Source organism: Macrotis lagotis, chromosome 5, assembly GCF_037893015.1.
Source record: "Macrotis lagotis isolate mMagLag1 chromosome 5, bilby.v1.9.chrom.fasta, whole genome shotgun sequence".
NCBI lineage: Eukaryota > Metazoa > Chordata > Mammalia > Peramelemorphia > Peramelidae > Macrotis > Macrotis lagotis.
Genome location: NC_133662.1, coordinates 142,173,443 through 142,188,175, shown reverse-complemented (window position 1 = coordinate 142,188,175; position 14,733 = coordinate 142,173,443). Strand labels below are relative to the sequence as shown.

Below are 14,733 nucleotides of genomic sequence, written 5' to 3'. Positions count from 1 at the left end.
CACTTTCCAAGACTTAACATTTCTAACTCCATTTCTCTTACTTCTGTCCTCTTCTTGCCACTTATATAACTATTATTTTATTCAGATCACCATAGTCCTATGATGGGAATAATATTCTTCTATTTATTTTTCCTAAAAAGACATTAAAACTATTCTTGCATTTTGATTAGCTAAGGTGAGGCTAATGACATCATAACCTAACCTAGTTACATCAGTACAAAACAGTCATAAGAAGCTTCAGGCACCTGACTTAGATCACAAGAGACAATTCAGAGGCAAAGGAGCTTGGCTTGTATGAATCAGTTTGGTGTATCCTTATTCATTATACTTTTCCTGATATGATGAAGTAAATCTCCTATTTTGTAAAACTGTTGAATGACTTATGATTCCCTTATTTCATTGCAATATCAAATATAAACTACCAGGTTAGAGCACTGATCTGAACTAGGCCTAACCCAAAACACACAATTTACTTGAACTAATGCAACATTTTCCTAATTGATAATCTTGCTTCTAATCTCTCTCTCTCTCTCTCTCTCTCTCTCTCTCTCTCTCATCCATCCTCCATACATCTTTTTAATCTTTCTGATGCACTGGTTTGACCATGTTGCTCCCTTCTTCAAAAATCGTGAATGGCTCATTATTTTTATGATGTAACTTAAACTCTCCAGCTTGACATTTAAATCTCTGTGTAATCTGAGTGCAGTATGTCTTTCCAAACCTACTTCTCAGTGAATGCAGTATCTTAGAACCAAACTATCCAATTTACAATTCTAGGTATATCTTCTCTATGTATCTTTGCACAGACTGTACCCTATTTCTGAAATGAACACCTTCTTCATTTCTACCCCTTAGTATCATTAACTTTGACTTCTTCAGGTTGGTTTGAAATTAAGTTACCTGAGATGGGAAATTATGGTAGATCTCTTCAATTAGAGAATTTAATTTTTTATTGGAAATTAAACATGTCATAATTGATCCATTGTCTTTATTTTCTTTATTTAGGTCTTGAGTGATGGTCGACTGGAGAGCAGAGGTGGTGTCTCATTGCCCATTTTAGTGTCAGCACTAGTTGGGAGAGTATATGAGAGGGACCCACCTCGCCTAGGACAGGGTGATCATCCTTGATACAAACTTTTTAAGAAGCAATGTGGAAAAAATGCAGAATCAGGAAATGGCTTGGATTCTAATTTCTATTGGTTTCTAATCAATGCCCAACTATAGGAAATTGGTCATACACACCTGTGTATGCATACACAAACATATACATTATTACTTGGGTCCATTTGGATGTAAATTTCTTGTTATTTATATGGCAAGAACATTTCATTTTTTGAAACAACTGAAATTAAATAATAAAATATCTATTGATTAAGCACTCAGTGAAATACCTCTTGATTTATAACTTGTTAGATTCTACTGGGTCATATGTCTAGAATTCTAGAGTTAAACACATTAAATTAAAATTGAGGTTCTACTATGAGCAATGATGAATTCAATTCCCTATTCAGATATTTAACTAGCTGTGGGATCTTGGACAAATCATTTCAACTATCTTACCCTAAGTCTACTTAGGGTAATAATAGCCCTTAACTCCCAATCAATTAGTCAATCAATCAATAAACTTTTATTAAGCAGCTACTATGTGCTAGGTATGAGGTTGTTGTCATCTCATCTGATGACACATGTATAATGCTTTGTAAACCTTATATCATTTTAATATTAAAATGTTGTTGTGATCATTTTAAATGAAATCTCTAAATGATTGACTTTGATTTTCTCCAGGTCCACTGCAGGTAGAATTTAAGAGAGATGAACTCAGTTTTGTTCTACTAATATTTCTTTAGGAAAAACCTGACAAAACAATCATCCTTTTATGGCAGAGTCAGAACCTATACCAGGTTCTTCCTTCCAGGAGTCTTTGTAAGGAGAAACATGGTTAAGAAATTACCACTGATCATTTCCAGAAAGTAACTTTTCCTTCAAAATTCCCCCATTATGAAAAACATTCTATTTTGCTCCCAAATGGGACATAGGAGTAATTTTAACTTACTTCCTAACCCTTGCTTTTCACATCAAAGACTGCTGATTCCTATATATTCTCTTTGGGTAATATTTCTTGCCTGAACCTTCTCCTCCTCTCTTTTCCAATATCATTACATCCTGAAAATCTGTTTTGAACTGCTATATCTAATTTTCTTTGAGGCTTTGCTTGTAGATATTTTCCAGTTGTCTTCTGTTTTTATGTCTTCAGTTTGTCTATCATCATATTAGCTTTTTATGGTTGAGTTCTTTTTTTGTTATTTGTTCATTCTTCCAGGATCCTTCTTGACTTTGGACTTTATATTTTTTAATTTTTATAATTTATTTTTTTCCAATTATATGCAAAGATAATTGGCAACATTCATCTTTTTGCAAGCTTTTGAGTCCCACATGTTCCTATCACCCTCCTTTCCCTCCCCCTCCCCATGGCAGTGAGCTTTATATAAATGACAGGAATTTCATACTTCTGGGAGGAAGGAGAGATATCTGACCCAAGCATTTGTCCTTTTAATTCTTTCATACTCTTTTCACAGGTCGGGGGAGTGTTTGCAAGTTTTCAATGTTCCAAAATTGGTGTGATTCAGGAAGAGGTTTGTTCACTGCTCTTTCTGGTCTGAGTTCTGCAAATTACTGACCCAGTTTTCATCTGTTGGCTTACTCATGGTTGAATTCCAGTAAGCATCTATTGAACTCAGTAACTATTAGAGTACTGGGAGGCTCTTGCAGGTTTGGAGTGATTAAACCTTGCTGCCTTTTAGTTTGGGGGAAAAAACCTATCCTGGTTATTTCTCTAGTGCATGCTTAGCTGCAGGAGTATATGCCAGAAGTGAGTCTCTCTCTTGTTTATGATCCTAGGCTCATAGCCATGTAGCTACATTTCTGGAACTTATTTATTGATCAATATTCAAGTAGGGGTGGATCCACATAATCCAGAACTGGGCAATGCCACAGAACTGACAAATGGCACCTGTTCTGGCATTCCACATTAATTCAAGTGTCACCTAGGATCTCTCATGTTTCTTGCCCTGACCTTAATTCCCTTTTCTAAAGGATTTGAATGCTTCCAATTCTTGACCAGTTCCTCATTTTCAGTGTCAGCAGATCAGTCTTCTCGCCTAAGTTTTCCTGGGATAGGGAAAAAATTGCAGATTGAAGAATTCCAATAAGAATTCCTAAAAGAGTTGAAGAATGAACTAAAAATTATTTAAAAACTAGAAGAGAGATATGTAAGAAAATATATAAAGAGAACTAACAACTTGATTTAAGAAATGTATAAAATCTTATGCATAATGGATAGAACATTGGCCCTGAAGTCAGGAGGACCTGAGTCCAAATCCAGCTTCAGACACTTAATTACCTAGCTGTGTGACTTTGGGTAAGTCATCTAATCCCATTGCCTTGCAAAAAACAAACCAACCTTATTGAATAAAAGACCCTAAATATCATGTTTCATGAAATCATAAAGTTACCTGAATGTTGTAGGGCCAAAGAGTAAAGTAGAAATGGAAAGAATTCATCAATTATATCCTGAAAGTAATACTCAAAAGAAAACTCACAGAAGTATTATAGCTTAAGTTGAGAGTTCCTGGGTCAAGGAAAATACTGTGAGCTGTCAGAAAGAATTCAAGTACCAGAAACATGGGAAGGATCACACAATACTTAACAATAACTTAGGAGTGGAGACTTTGAATATGATATTTCAGAAGGCAAAAAATTTGACCTGCAACCAAGAATAACCTCCCTACAAAACTGAATATAATCCTATAAGAGAATAGAATGTACCTTTGCTGAAATCTAGGCATTACTTATGAAAAGATCAGCTAAGTAGAAAACTTGATGTACACAAAAATCCCAGGATTCAAAAGAAACATAATAGGTAAACATAAATGGGAAATTATAAGTGACTAAATAAGGATGAAAAGTTTAACTTCTAATATGGAAAGATGATGAATAAAACACCTAGAATTTTATTATTACCAGATATCTTAGAAAGTGTCAAATTAGACAGAGGGGTGAGGTATAATTCTATTATGACAATCTCAAAATATGAATGGAAACATGGGAAAGAGGAATGCATTGGGGGGGGGAACGGGAGAGGAATGAATACAAATACAAAATATATTCACCATATTTTGGAGAAAAGGGTAGAGGATTGAGACCTAGTCAATCACAGGTCTGTTGTCAGATTTAAGTCCAGTCTCTGACCAATAGATTGGACAAACCCCTTAATCTCTTAGTGCTTTGAGCAACATTCTGAGATTAGTTCGTTTATAGAGTAGGTTCTTTTCTACATGAGTAGAGGATATTTTTTCCACTGGGAGCTCCTTATAACAAGGAAACTACAGGTCAGTCTAAACCAAACTTTTTTCTGAGAAAAGATACAAATCTAATATTAGAGATAGTTTGTCAAAAGTCAGACAAGGGGACACATGAAAGGGTAGGACAGAGTAGAATAGAGACAACCGAAGATGGAACTGACAGGAATGGATATGTTCAGGAAAGGAGTGGTGGCCAGGGAAGGGAGCTTTACCTCAAATGTGACCTTGGGAAAATCCCTTCATTTTTCTAGAGTCCCATAGACTAGACAGCCCCTCTGGTCCCTTTGTGAGACTGGTGACTTTTCAGAGCCCTCTGTCCCTTAAATCCCATTCATTTGCATGATGTCACCTCCTTGAGGTGGTCTTTTTTTCCAATGCTAAACCTGTGATTCCTTGTTCTTCCTTTAGAAGGTAATGCTAACTAACCCTGTGCACCTCCTTCAGGGATGCTGAGGGAAAGGCCATCTGAAACCTAAAATGTTCCATGAATGGGAGTCACCAAGAACACTTTAAAACTTTTTTTTTATTTTTAAGTTATTTTTAAGGGCGCATTTGAACTCCTGACTCCGGTGCTGGTGTTCCACCAGCCGCCCCAGGAGCACATCCACTGGAGTTTTTCCATCCTGGCTCTGAGACTCAGATGGGGCGGGGCAGGAGAGAGAGAGTGTCAAGAGTTGCATTCTGACTGGCCGAATCCCGGCCTTGGCTCCCATAGAGTGGGGAGGAACGGAGGGTAGAAGGTCTCGCGGAGGATCTTGGAGTTTCCACGCGGGACACGAGCGCCAAACCCCAACGTGCGCTGACAGCCGGCCGCGTGCCTGTCCTGCCAGGCCCCCAGCGGTCAAGCTCAGCTTGTTGCTAGGCAGTCACATTTTCTTCTGGAGAATTCCCTGGAGAGGTAAACTAATAGCTCAGAAAATCTAAGGGAAACGGGTCTTTCGGATGTGTGTCTCGGCTTTTCTTCCAAACCAGGGCTTTCTCTCTTTTCTCACCACCCCACTGTCAGGTGGTTTGATGTTCGCTCCCATTCCCATCCGCCATGGCCCCCACCTCCCTTCCCGTCCTGCTCCCACATCCCCCTCCCACCTCTATTTCCAATTCCTCAATCCCACCTTCTCAACCCTTTTTAACTTCCTGAGTTTCATTATTTTATGACCAAATCCTTTAGTCCATCTGTCAAATACGAATCATTTATTGTCCATCTCCTTCCCACTGGGAGGGGAAAAAAAGGATAAAAAGAAAAAAAACACACTGTAGCAAAACATTCATCAAGCAAACCTATCCAAAAAATTCTGTTTTTAAATTCTTGAATCCATCTTAAATCCGAAGTTGAGGCTTTATCAGCCCTTTAGAATCTGGTTGAATATTGTACTGATCAATGTTAAGTCTTTAAAAGTTGTTTGCCTTTGACATTACCGTTATAGAATTTATTCTGCTATGTCTCCACTCTTCATCCAATAAGACAAGTCTTAGATTTCTCTTAAACCATCCTTTTCCACATTGCTAATAGAAAATTACATTGTTACAGCATTTGTTCAATCATTTTCTAACTGCTGGAAACTGTTTCTAGTTTTTTGTTACTATAAATATTTTTGTACATGTGGACCTTAGTAAATGGGTATTGACAGAATGTTTGATGGAATGAACTCCCAAGTCTAGTTCAAAGTAATAGATTTTTTTTATGATAAACAGTACCACTAATCCATTTATAGTTATTAATATATCATTTTTTATCTATAACCTTAAAATGAGTGAGCACCATATGAACAATAAGAAAAGGCATTAGAATTAGAGAGGTTGGAAAAACTTCCTATTGAAGATGAGATTTTAGTTGGGAAGGCTAAGAGGTGAGTAGACAGTAGAGCATTTTGGGGATGGGTTTGCCAGAGAAAATGCCCAGTACAAAGTGATGGATGTTTGCTCCTAGAACTACAGGAAGTAAGTTTCCCAGAATACTTGATGGGGAGTAAAGAAAGTTGGAAAGGTAAGAGGGGGCTAGGTTATTAAGGGTTTTAATAACAGAAAATTTTGTATTTGATCATGGAGAAAAATGTAGAAATTTATTGGGGACTGAGGGGATGTGCAAGGAGGAATGACATGGTCAGACTTTCCATTAATGAAATTCCCTAAATGGAAAATGGATCAGATTGGGGAGAGACTTGAGGCAGCCAATCCACCATCAATTGCAATAGTTCAGGCAAGAGGTAACGAGGAGGGGTGGCTAGGTGGTACAGTGGATAGAGCACTGGCCCTGGAGTCAGGAGTACCTGGGTTCAAATCTGGCCTCAGACACTTAATAATTACCTAGCTGTGTGACCTTGGGCAAGCTACTTAACCCCATTTGCCTTGCAAAAAACCGGTAATGAGGACCTGCACAGCAGAATGGTTGCAGTGTTGGGGCAGGGGGAAGAGGGGGGCATATTCCAGAGATGCTGTAACTTGCCTTGGCAACAGCTTGGCTGTGGAGGGTGAGAGAGAGAGTGAGGAAGGCAGGGTGATCTCTTGGTCATAGCCTAAGGGATGGGAGGGTAGTGTTAATAAATAAGGAAGTATGGAGGGGAACAGGGTACATATACAAAACATGTTGGGTTTAAGTTATCTACTGCACATCCAGTTTAAGATGTCTAAAAAGCTGTTGGAAATATTAATTAGATGTCAATGGAGAAGTTGGGGCAGGAAAGTTAGAATTTGAGAATCATCAGCATAAATAATATAAATCCATGGGAGCTAATGGAATCACCAAGTGACATCAAGGAGGTGATGCCAAGATGTGAACATGAATTGGAGTTGAGTGAGAGATGCTGTGCAAAATCACCATCTTCACTTTGTTCTCTGGAGCCATCCAGTGGCCAGATATGAATTAGGACAACTGGAAATGAACTGGATGAGAGGCAATCAGGGTTAAGAGACTTGCCCAAGTAAGTGTCAAGTGTCTGAAGCCAAATTTGAACTCAGATCCTCCTGACTCTTGGGCTGCTGCTTTACCTACTGCACCACCTAGCTGCTCATGAAGTAATATAAAGGAAGAAGAGAAGAAGACCAGTACAGGACCTTGAGGACAGCAACAGCAGAAGGGTGATTTGGATAATGATCCTGCAAAGGTGATTGAGATGGAGTGGTTTGATAGGGAGGAGAACCAAAAACTTAGTAGGAGAGTATCAAGGAGGAGAGTTTTCAACAATGTCAAAGGATAAAGGTCATCCTTAAATGAGGTTTGAGAAAAACCACTGAATTTGACAAATAAGAAATTACTGGTAACTTTAGAAAGCAATTTTAAGGATGGAAATTAGATTAAAATGAGTTAAAGAGGAAGCAAGAAAGTGGAGGCATTTGTTGTATGTAGATAGCCTTCCCAAGGAGTTTAGCTACAAAGGACAGGAGTATAGGACAGTAGTTAGCAGAGATGGAAGGATGGTTATTTGAGGATGGGGGAGAAATGAGCATCTTTTTAGGCAGTAGGAAATGAGTCAGTAGACAAGAAATGATTGGAAATAAATGAAAGAGTGAGAATGATGGGGGAGGTGCAGTCTGTTGGGGGACAACAGATGGAATGGGATGGGTTAACCAAGTGGAGAAAGATAGTCTTGGTAAGGATTAAGGTCATCTCATTTTAAACAAGGGTGCTGGAGGAAGAAGAATAGAAGGCATTTGAGTGATAGGAGATGAAGAAGAGGGGAGGAGATGGTGAGTGGTCTCAATATTAACTGTGAAAAAAACAAAAAAAAACCAATGGTCTCACCTGACAGAATAGGGATTTGAGCATGAATAAGAAGCTTCAGGAGAGCCACTGTGGAGAGTGGGGATAGAAAGTTGATAAGGCAGGTATATTGCCTAGTAGCAATGAGGATGCTTTTCTTCACATTTGCTCTGCAGCATGGGAGAAAAGATGACAATGGTGAAAGTGATCTAAGACTCAGACTTGACTGAATACAATTGGCAAAATGTTAAGGTACCCAGGGATTCAAGAGAGGATGCTGATACAGAGCTGAATTGGTTCACTGAGGGCTCAAGATGGGGAAAAGAGAAGTGGCTAGTGCAAAGGAGATGGTTTGGGAGAGGAATTGAGGATGTGAGGGGAAGTGGAGTTCACAGTAAGATAAAGAATAAGTTCTAGTAACATAAGACAGAGTGAGAGGTATAAAGTCAATTGATTATGGTCAGATAAGGAGATTTTTGAAATCTTGAATATAGAGGTGTTACATTTATATATGCTGGCAAGCTCAAGAATATGACTTATATTTTTTACAAAAATATTTTATTTGTTTTCCAATTATATACAATAGTAGTTTCTACCAATTGTTTTTTGCAAGGTTTTGAATTTTGCAATTTTCCCCCTCTTCCTCCCTTTCCTGCTTCCCTCCCCCCAACTGAAAACAATCTGATAGTCTTTTTTTAAAAATTTTTATTAAAGGTACTATTTGAGTTTTACAGTTTTCTCCCAATCTTGCTTCCCTCCCCCACCCCCACCCCACAGATAGCACTCCATCAGTCTTTACTTTGTTTCCATGTTGTACCTCGATCCAAATTGGGTGTGATGAGAGAGAAATCATATCCTTAAAGAGAACAGAATTCTCAAAGGTAACCAGATCAAACCATAAGACATCTGGGTTTTTTTTTTTCTGAATTAAAGGGAATAGTGCTTGTACTTTGTTCAAACTCCACAGCTCCTTATCTGGATACAGATGGTACTCTCCTTTGCAGATAGCCAAAAATTGTTCCCAATTGTTGCACTGATGGAATGAGCAAGTCCTTCAAGGTTGAACATCACTCCCATGTTGCTGTTAGGGTGTACAGTGTTTTTCTGGTTCTGCTCATCTCACTCAGCATCAGTTCATGCAAATTCTGATAGTCTTTATATTTGTTTCCATGATATGCAGATGTCAAAATTGAATACATTGAGAGAAAAAAAACATAACCTTAAGGAAAAAAGAAAATATTAGAGATAGCAAAATTATTACATAGGATGACTTTTTAAAGATTGAGTATAATAATCTTTGGTCTTTGTTTAAACCCCATAGTTCTTTTTCTGGATACAGATGGTATTCTCCACCACAGATCCCCTAAAATTGACCCAGATTATTGCACTGATGGAGTGAGCAAGTCCATTAAGGTTGATCATCACCCCATGTTGTTGTTAAGGTGTACAATGTTCTTCTGGTTCTGCTCATCTCACTCAGCATCAATTCATTCAAGTTTTCCAGGCTTCTCTGAAAATCCCATCTCTCCTGATTTCTAATAGAACAAGTGTTCCATCATATAATATACCAAAATTTCTTTAGCTATTCCCTAATTGATGGACATCCTCTTGATTTCCAATTCTTTGTCACCATAAACAGAGCTGCTATGAATATTTTTGTACAAGTGATATTTTTACCTTTTTTTTCATGATCTCTTCAGGGTGTAGACCCAGTAGAGGTAGTGCTGGAGCAAAGGGTATGCACAGTTTTATTGTCCTATTTGTGCATAATTCCAAATTGCTCTCCAGAGAGGTTGGATAAGTTCACAGCTCCTCCAACAATGCATTAGTGTCCCAGATCTCCCACATCCCCTTCAACATTGTCATATTCTGGACATACTGGCCAATCTGAGAGTTGTGAGGTGGTACCTCAGAGATGCTTTAATTTGCATTTCTCTAATCAGTAATGATTTAGAGCAACTTTTCATATGACTATAGATAGCTTTGATTTCCTCATCTGAAAATTGCCTTTGCATGTCCTTTGACCATTATGACTGTCTTTTATTTTTTTTTAAGGTTTTTGTAAGGCAAATGGGGTTAAGTGGCTTGCCCAAGGCCACACAGCTAGGTAATTGACTATCTTTCTTAAACAGTATTTAATTCCCTTTTGGATAGCTTCTCTCCTTTCTTTCCAAATGTCTTCTTGGGTTTTATGTTCTGGCTTTAGAGATTTAGCAGATAAGCCTGATAAGATATTCAGGAGTTCAAGCTTAACTTTGATCTTATCCATCTCTTGTAGATTTCTTTTGGTCACAGAAGGGAATGGGATATTTTATTTTTTTTAACAGCCACTAAATGTTTTTGAGTAGTGATGTGATCAAGTTGGCATAGAAAGATTGAATATTTGTGTTAAAGTTAGAAAGATAAACCTAGAGAACAGAAAATTAATTTGTAAGCTATTGCTAGTCATAAATTCTTATAATTTAAAAAGCTACAGAGGTTGAACTATATTACTATGGAAGTGAAAATTACAGCAAGAATAAGGTTATGAGCTAGGATGGCTGTCATTGATAGTGAAAAAGAGGGAATAAATGTCAGATATTTTAGAGACAAATGTGATAGTATTTTCAATTCAATTAAATTGATTAGCTAAGGGGATGAGAAGGAAAAGGAAAACTTAAAGATGACTGAGGTGTGTGGAATATCAAGACTGAGAAAACTAAAAACATTATTGTTTCAGTAATAGGAGTAGGAAAATTTTTCATGGGGATAAGTTCAGTTTTGGACATGATATACTCTCAGCAATAATTTGAGGTGGAACCAGAATGGTGGTGTACAGGCAGGAAGACAGCTGGCATCTCTCTCCAAACAAATTTAGAATAATGCCTCAAATTGAATTTTGGAGCAGCAGAACCCAACAGAAAGTCAGGTGGAGACATTTTTCCATAACAAGACATCTTAGCAGGTAGGCAGGAGAGATCTCTAATATTGGGGTGGGAGTTGGTCTAGAAAGCATGTAGCAGTGACTCTGTTGGTGGACCTTTGAGGCCACTGTGACAGCAGCAGTAGCTGCTTTAGGAGTTTTCAGATCAGAGATGGTAAGGGGATTGGACAACAGTCAGAAGGAGATTACAGGGAACCTGGAACTGCCACTGGATGAAAAATTAGGTACTGTTTGGTAATTCTGGTGCCCATATACACTTCTGGGTCACAGTTCCAGGGCAGAGAGTAACACTCATGCTTGCAGATGCAGGAGGGAAGGGGCTCTGCTGTCATAGTTCCTAGGCATCTAGGAGTGCTAGCACTTCAGTCTGTAGGGGACTGAGGGGGGAGGGGGGGCTTTCTTGGGTAAAGTACAAAGCAAAAAGACCAGGAAAGTAATGACCACATCTCTTTCAGGCATTTTGAAAGAATAAACATTTTGCAGAAGCCCCAGAACTAACTCTGAAAATAGCAGAACAACAAAGGCTAAAGCTTGGGAGAGTGTCTCCCTACTCCTAGGTGATCAGAGCCTAACCTTTAAAATTGTTTTATTAATTCCAAATTTAGATACAAAAATGAGAAAAAAGTATACTTCCATGTACACATCAGAACATAGAGAATTCAATGTAAAACCATAAATTTCCATTTCAGATTGCTTATTTTTTTTGAAAAATTATGTGATAAATACTATGTATTGTTTTCAAGGCTACTCAGCTCTTCTGTGTTTTGTTCTAAGTTGGTTTTTTTGCTGTGCATTTTAAATTTTTTCTCTCCTTCCTCACCCTGCTCAAGAAAAGGCTATAATTCAACATGAATACATACACATATATTCTATATATGTACATACATATATAAAAACATATTTTAATACTTCTATTACTTTGTAGGTCCATATTTTTCCAGGTTTTTTCCTAAAAATTTTCCAAGAGCCTAATGTTACCATAAAGTTTAAAGACAAGAGATAGACTGGAAAAATGAACTTGACCATTAAAAACTAACTATATTGACAGGGAAGACTAAGAAACAATCTCAGAAGACATCAACATGAAAACAGCCACAAGCAAAGTGTCAGAGAAAATTACAAATTGGACACAAGTCTATCAAGAATTTTCAGAAGCATTAAAGAAACAGTAAAGATGGTAGAGAAAATATTGGGGAAAGAAATGAAAGTGATACAAGTAAACTATGAAAAAAGAATTAATAGTTTAAAGAGGTACAAAACAAAATAATACTTTAAAAACAGATTAGTCAAATGGTAAAAAGGCACAAATATCTACTAAGAAAAGAATTCTTAAAAAACAGATTTGACCAAATGTAGCAAAAAAGTTCACTAAAGAAAATAATTCCTTAAAAATTTGAATTGGTCAAGTGGAAGGTACTGACTCCATGAGACATTAAAAAACAATAAAATGAAGTCAAAAGAATTAAAAATAGAAGAAAATTTAAACTATCTCTTTGGAAAAACAACTAGCTTGAAAAATAGATCAAAAAAAGATAATTTATGAATTATTAGACTACCTGAAAATTATGATTAAAAAGAAGAGCCTGGATAACAAATTTCAAGAAATTGTCAAGGAAAACTGTCCTAAATATATTAGATCTAAAAGGCAAAATAGAAATTGAAAGAATCCAATAACTTCTTGATCAATATCCCCAAATTAAAAACTCCCAAGAATAATGTAGAAAATTCCAGAGCTCTCAGGTCAAATGAAAATATTTAAACAGCAAGAAAGAAACAATTTAGAAACAAGAAAGAAACAATATAGAGTCACAGTGAGGATCATACAAGATTAAACAGTTTTTTTAAATATTAAAACAGCAGACAGGATATTCTAGAAGGCACAAGAACTAGGCCTAGAACCAAAATTGAGCATATTCCTTCAAGGGAAAAAATATTTAATGAAACAAAAAACTTTCAAGCATTCCTGACCAAAATGGATTGTAGAGGAGCTGGAGGGAGGGAGAGAATTTAGAACTCAAAATTTAAAGAAAAGATTGTCAAAAATAAATAATAATAATAATGATAACAATAAAAAGAAATTGGCCTGGAAATCCATATAGTCTTTCAACTCTGGGAAGACAGGAAGTGAGGAAGTGTCATTTGCGGAGCTGACAATAATACATGATAGAATAAAACCAACTAGCAAAATTTAGAAAAGTGATCCACTAATATCACAAACTGAACAAGCATTTAAATGACTACTGTGTATAAGATAAAGATAAAAGTGTTCTTTTCTCATATATATGTATAAATATGTCTTTATATATAATAGTAAAAGAAAATATAAAAAATTTTGTAAATAAATGTATAATTAAATTTTTGCCCAATCTAAACTAGGAACAGCAGAACTGGGAGATGAGTGAAAAATGCCATGCTGAAATGTCTTTATTGCATAGGATAAAGCTTGAGTTTCTCAAGATTTTGGGTTTTGATCTTGGAATTGAATATTGATGGTTGGAGATGATAATATGATGGGTTTCATCTGGGTATCAATGATTACTAAGATATGCAATTATAAACTTATATTTAGAAATCATGGACCCCATAGTTATAGCTTAACGATAACTTGTACAATATTCTTTACTTATTAACTTATTAAAATTAAAAATTTTCCTTCATTTTCTATGTATGAGTTTTTTGTTGTTTTTTTTCCCCCAGAAATCCTTGGCCTACATCATGCTTCCTTCTCACTGGCAGGGCTATGTGGCAATTTTTGCTCTTTGTTTCTTCAGAACCTCTTGTCTGGATAGTTTTATTGCAGCTGTATATGAACATAAAGTGAAACTGTATTCTGAAACCTCAAGGACTGTTACTCAAGAAGAAGCCTTAAATTTAATGAATGACAATATGGACATTATGGAACAAGCAATTATATCAGCAGCAAAACAGGTACTTTTTCCTATTTGTGCCTGATCCCACTATGTTATAGTAGAGAGTAATATGTACTCTGGAGCTTCCACTGAAGAACCCAGGAGAAAGGATTCACTTGTGGTTGATTTGGCTAAGTACTTCATCTGACAACAATTTGCCAGTTTTAGTGTCTGCAAGCATAACATCAGTCAGAAAAGCTGACCCTAGAAAGTGAACATAATTTTAGGCTACAATAAGAGATAACATAGTGTCCTTATGTAGGGAGAACATAGTTCTGATGTACTTTGCCCTGGAGTACTGTATTCAATTCTGGGTGCCACATTTTCAGAAGAATTTTGATAAGCCAGAGAGCATGGAGAAAAAGGAAAGTAGCATAATGAGGAAGCTAGAGTAAATGCCAAATGCAGGTTAGCTGAAAGATTTGGGGATTTTAGCCTGGAGAAGAGATAAAAACTAGAGGGATACTTGATAGGTTTCTCCAATTATTGGAAAGAATGCCATTTGGAGGAAAAATTAGACTTGTTTTGCTTGGTGCATTAGGACAGAAATGAAAGTAATAGGTAGTATTTGTAAAGAGGCAGATTTATGCTTTATATTATACAAAATTTCTCAACTGTTAGAGCTACCCCAAAATGACAAAGTCTGTTAGAGGAGATGAGAATCCTTTAACTTGAGGTTTTCAAGAAAAGTCTAGATGAATGTTTGTCTGGGATTGTCATCCAGGGATGAATTGGACTGTGTAGATTTTCTGGTTACATCCAACTCTGAAATTCTGTACTTCTGTGAGTATAAGGGGAAACTAATACTTTAAATTTAAAACGTTTATAATTAAATTTTATAAT

General features: G+C 36.7%; 1 protein-coding gene across 5 annotated transcripts in view; it reads left to right on the top strand.

The window, feature by feature from the left end:
- VNN1 (vanin 1) overlaps positions 1-14,733 on the top strand; it is a 55,820-nt gene that overhangs the window by 12,273 nt on the left and 28,814 nt on the right. For 3 of the 5 annotated variants that reach the window (XM_074187608.1, XM_074187610.1, XM_074187609.1), the window contains exon 7: positions 13,679-13,909. In XM_074187608.1, coding sequence (XP_074043709.1) covers positions 13,679-13,909 — 231 coding nt within the window. Of the gene's footprint in view, positions 1-1,005; positions 5,260-13,678; positions 13,910-14,733 lie in introns of those variants that run through there. The other 2 variants (XM_074187611.1, XM_074187612.1) reach the window with 2 other exon arrangements.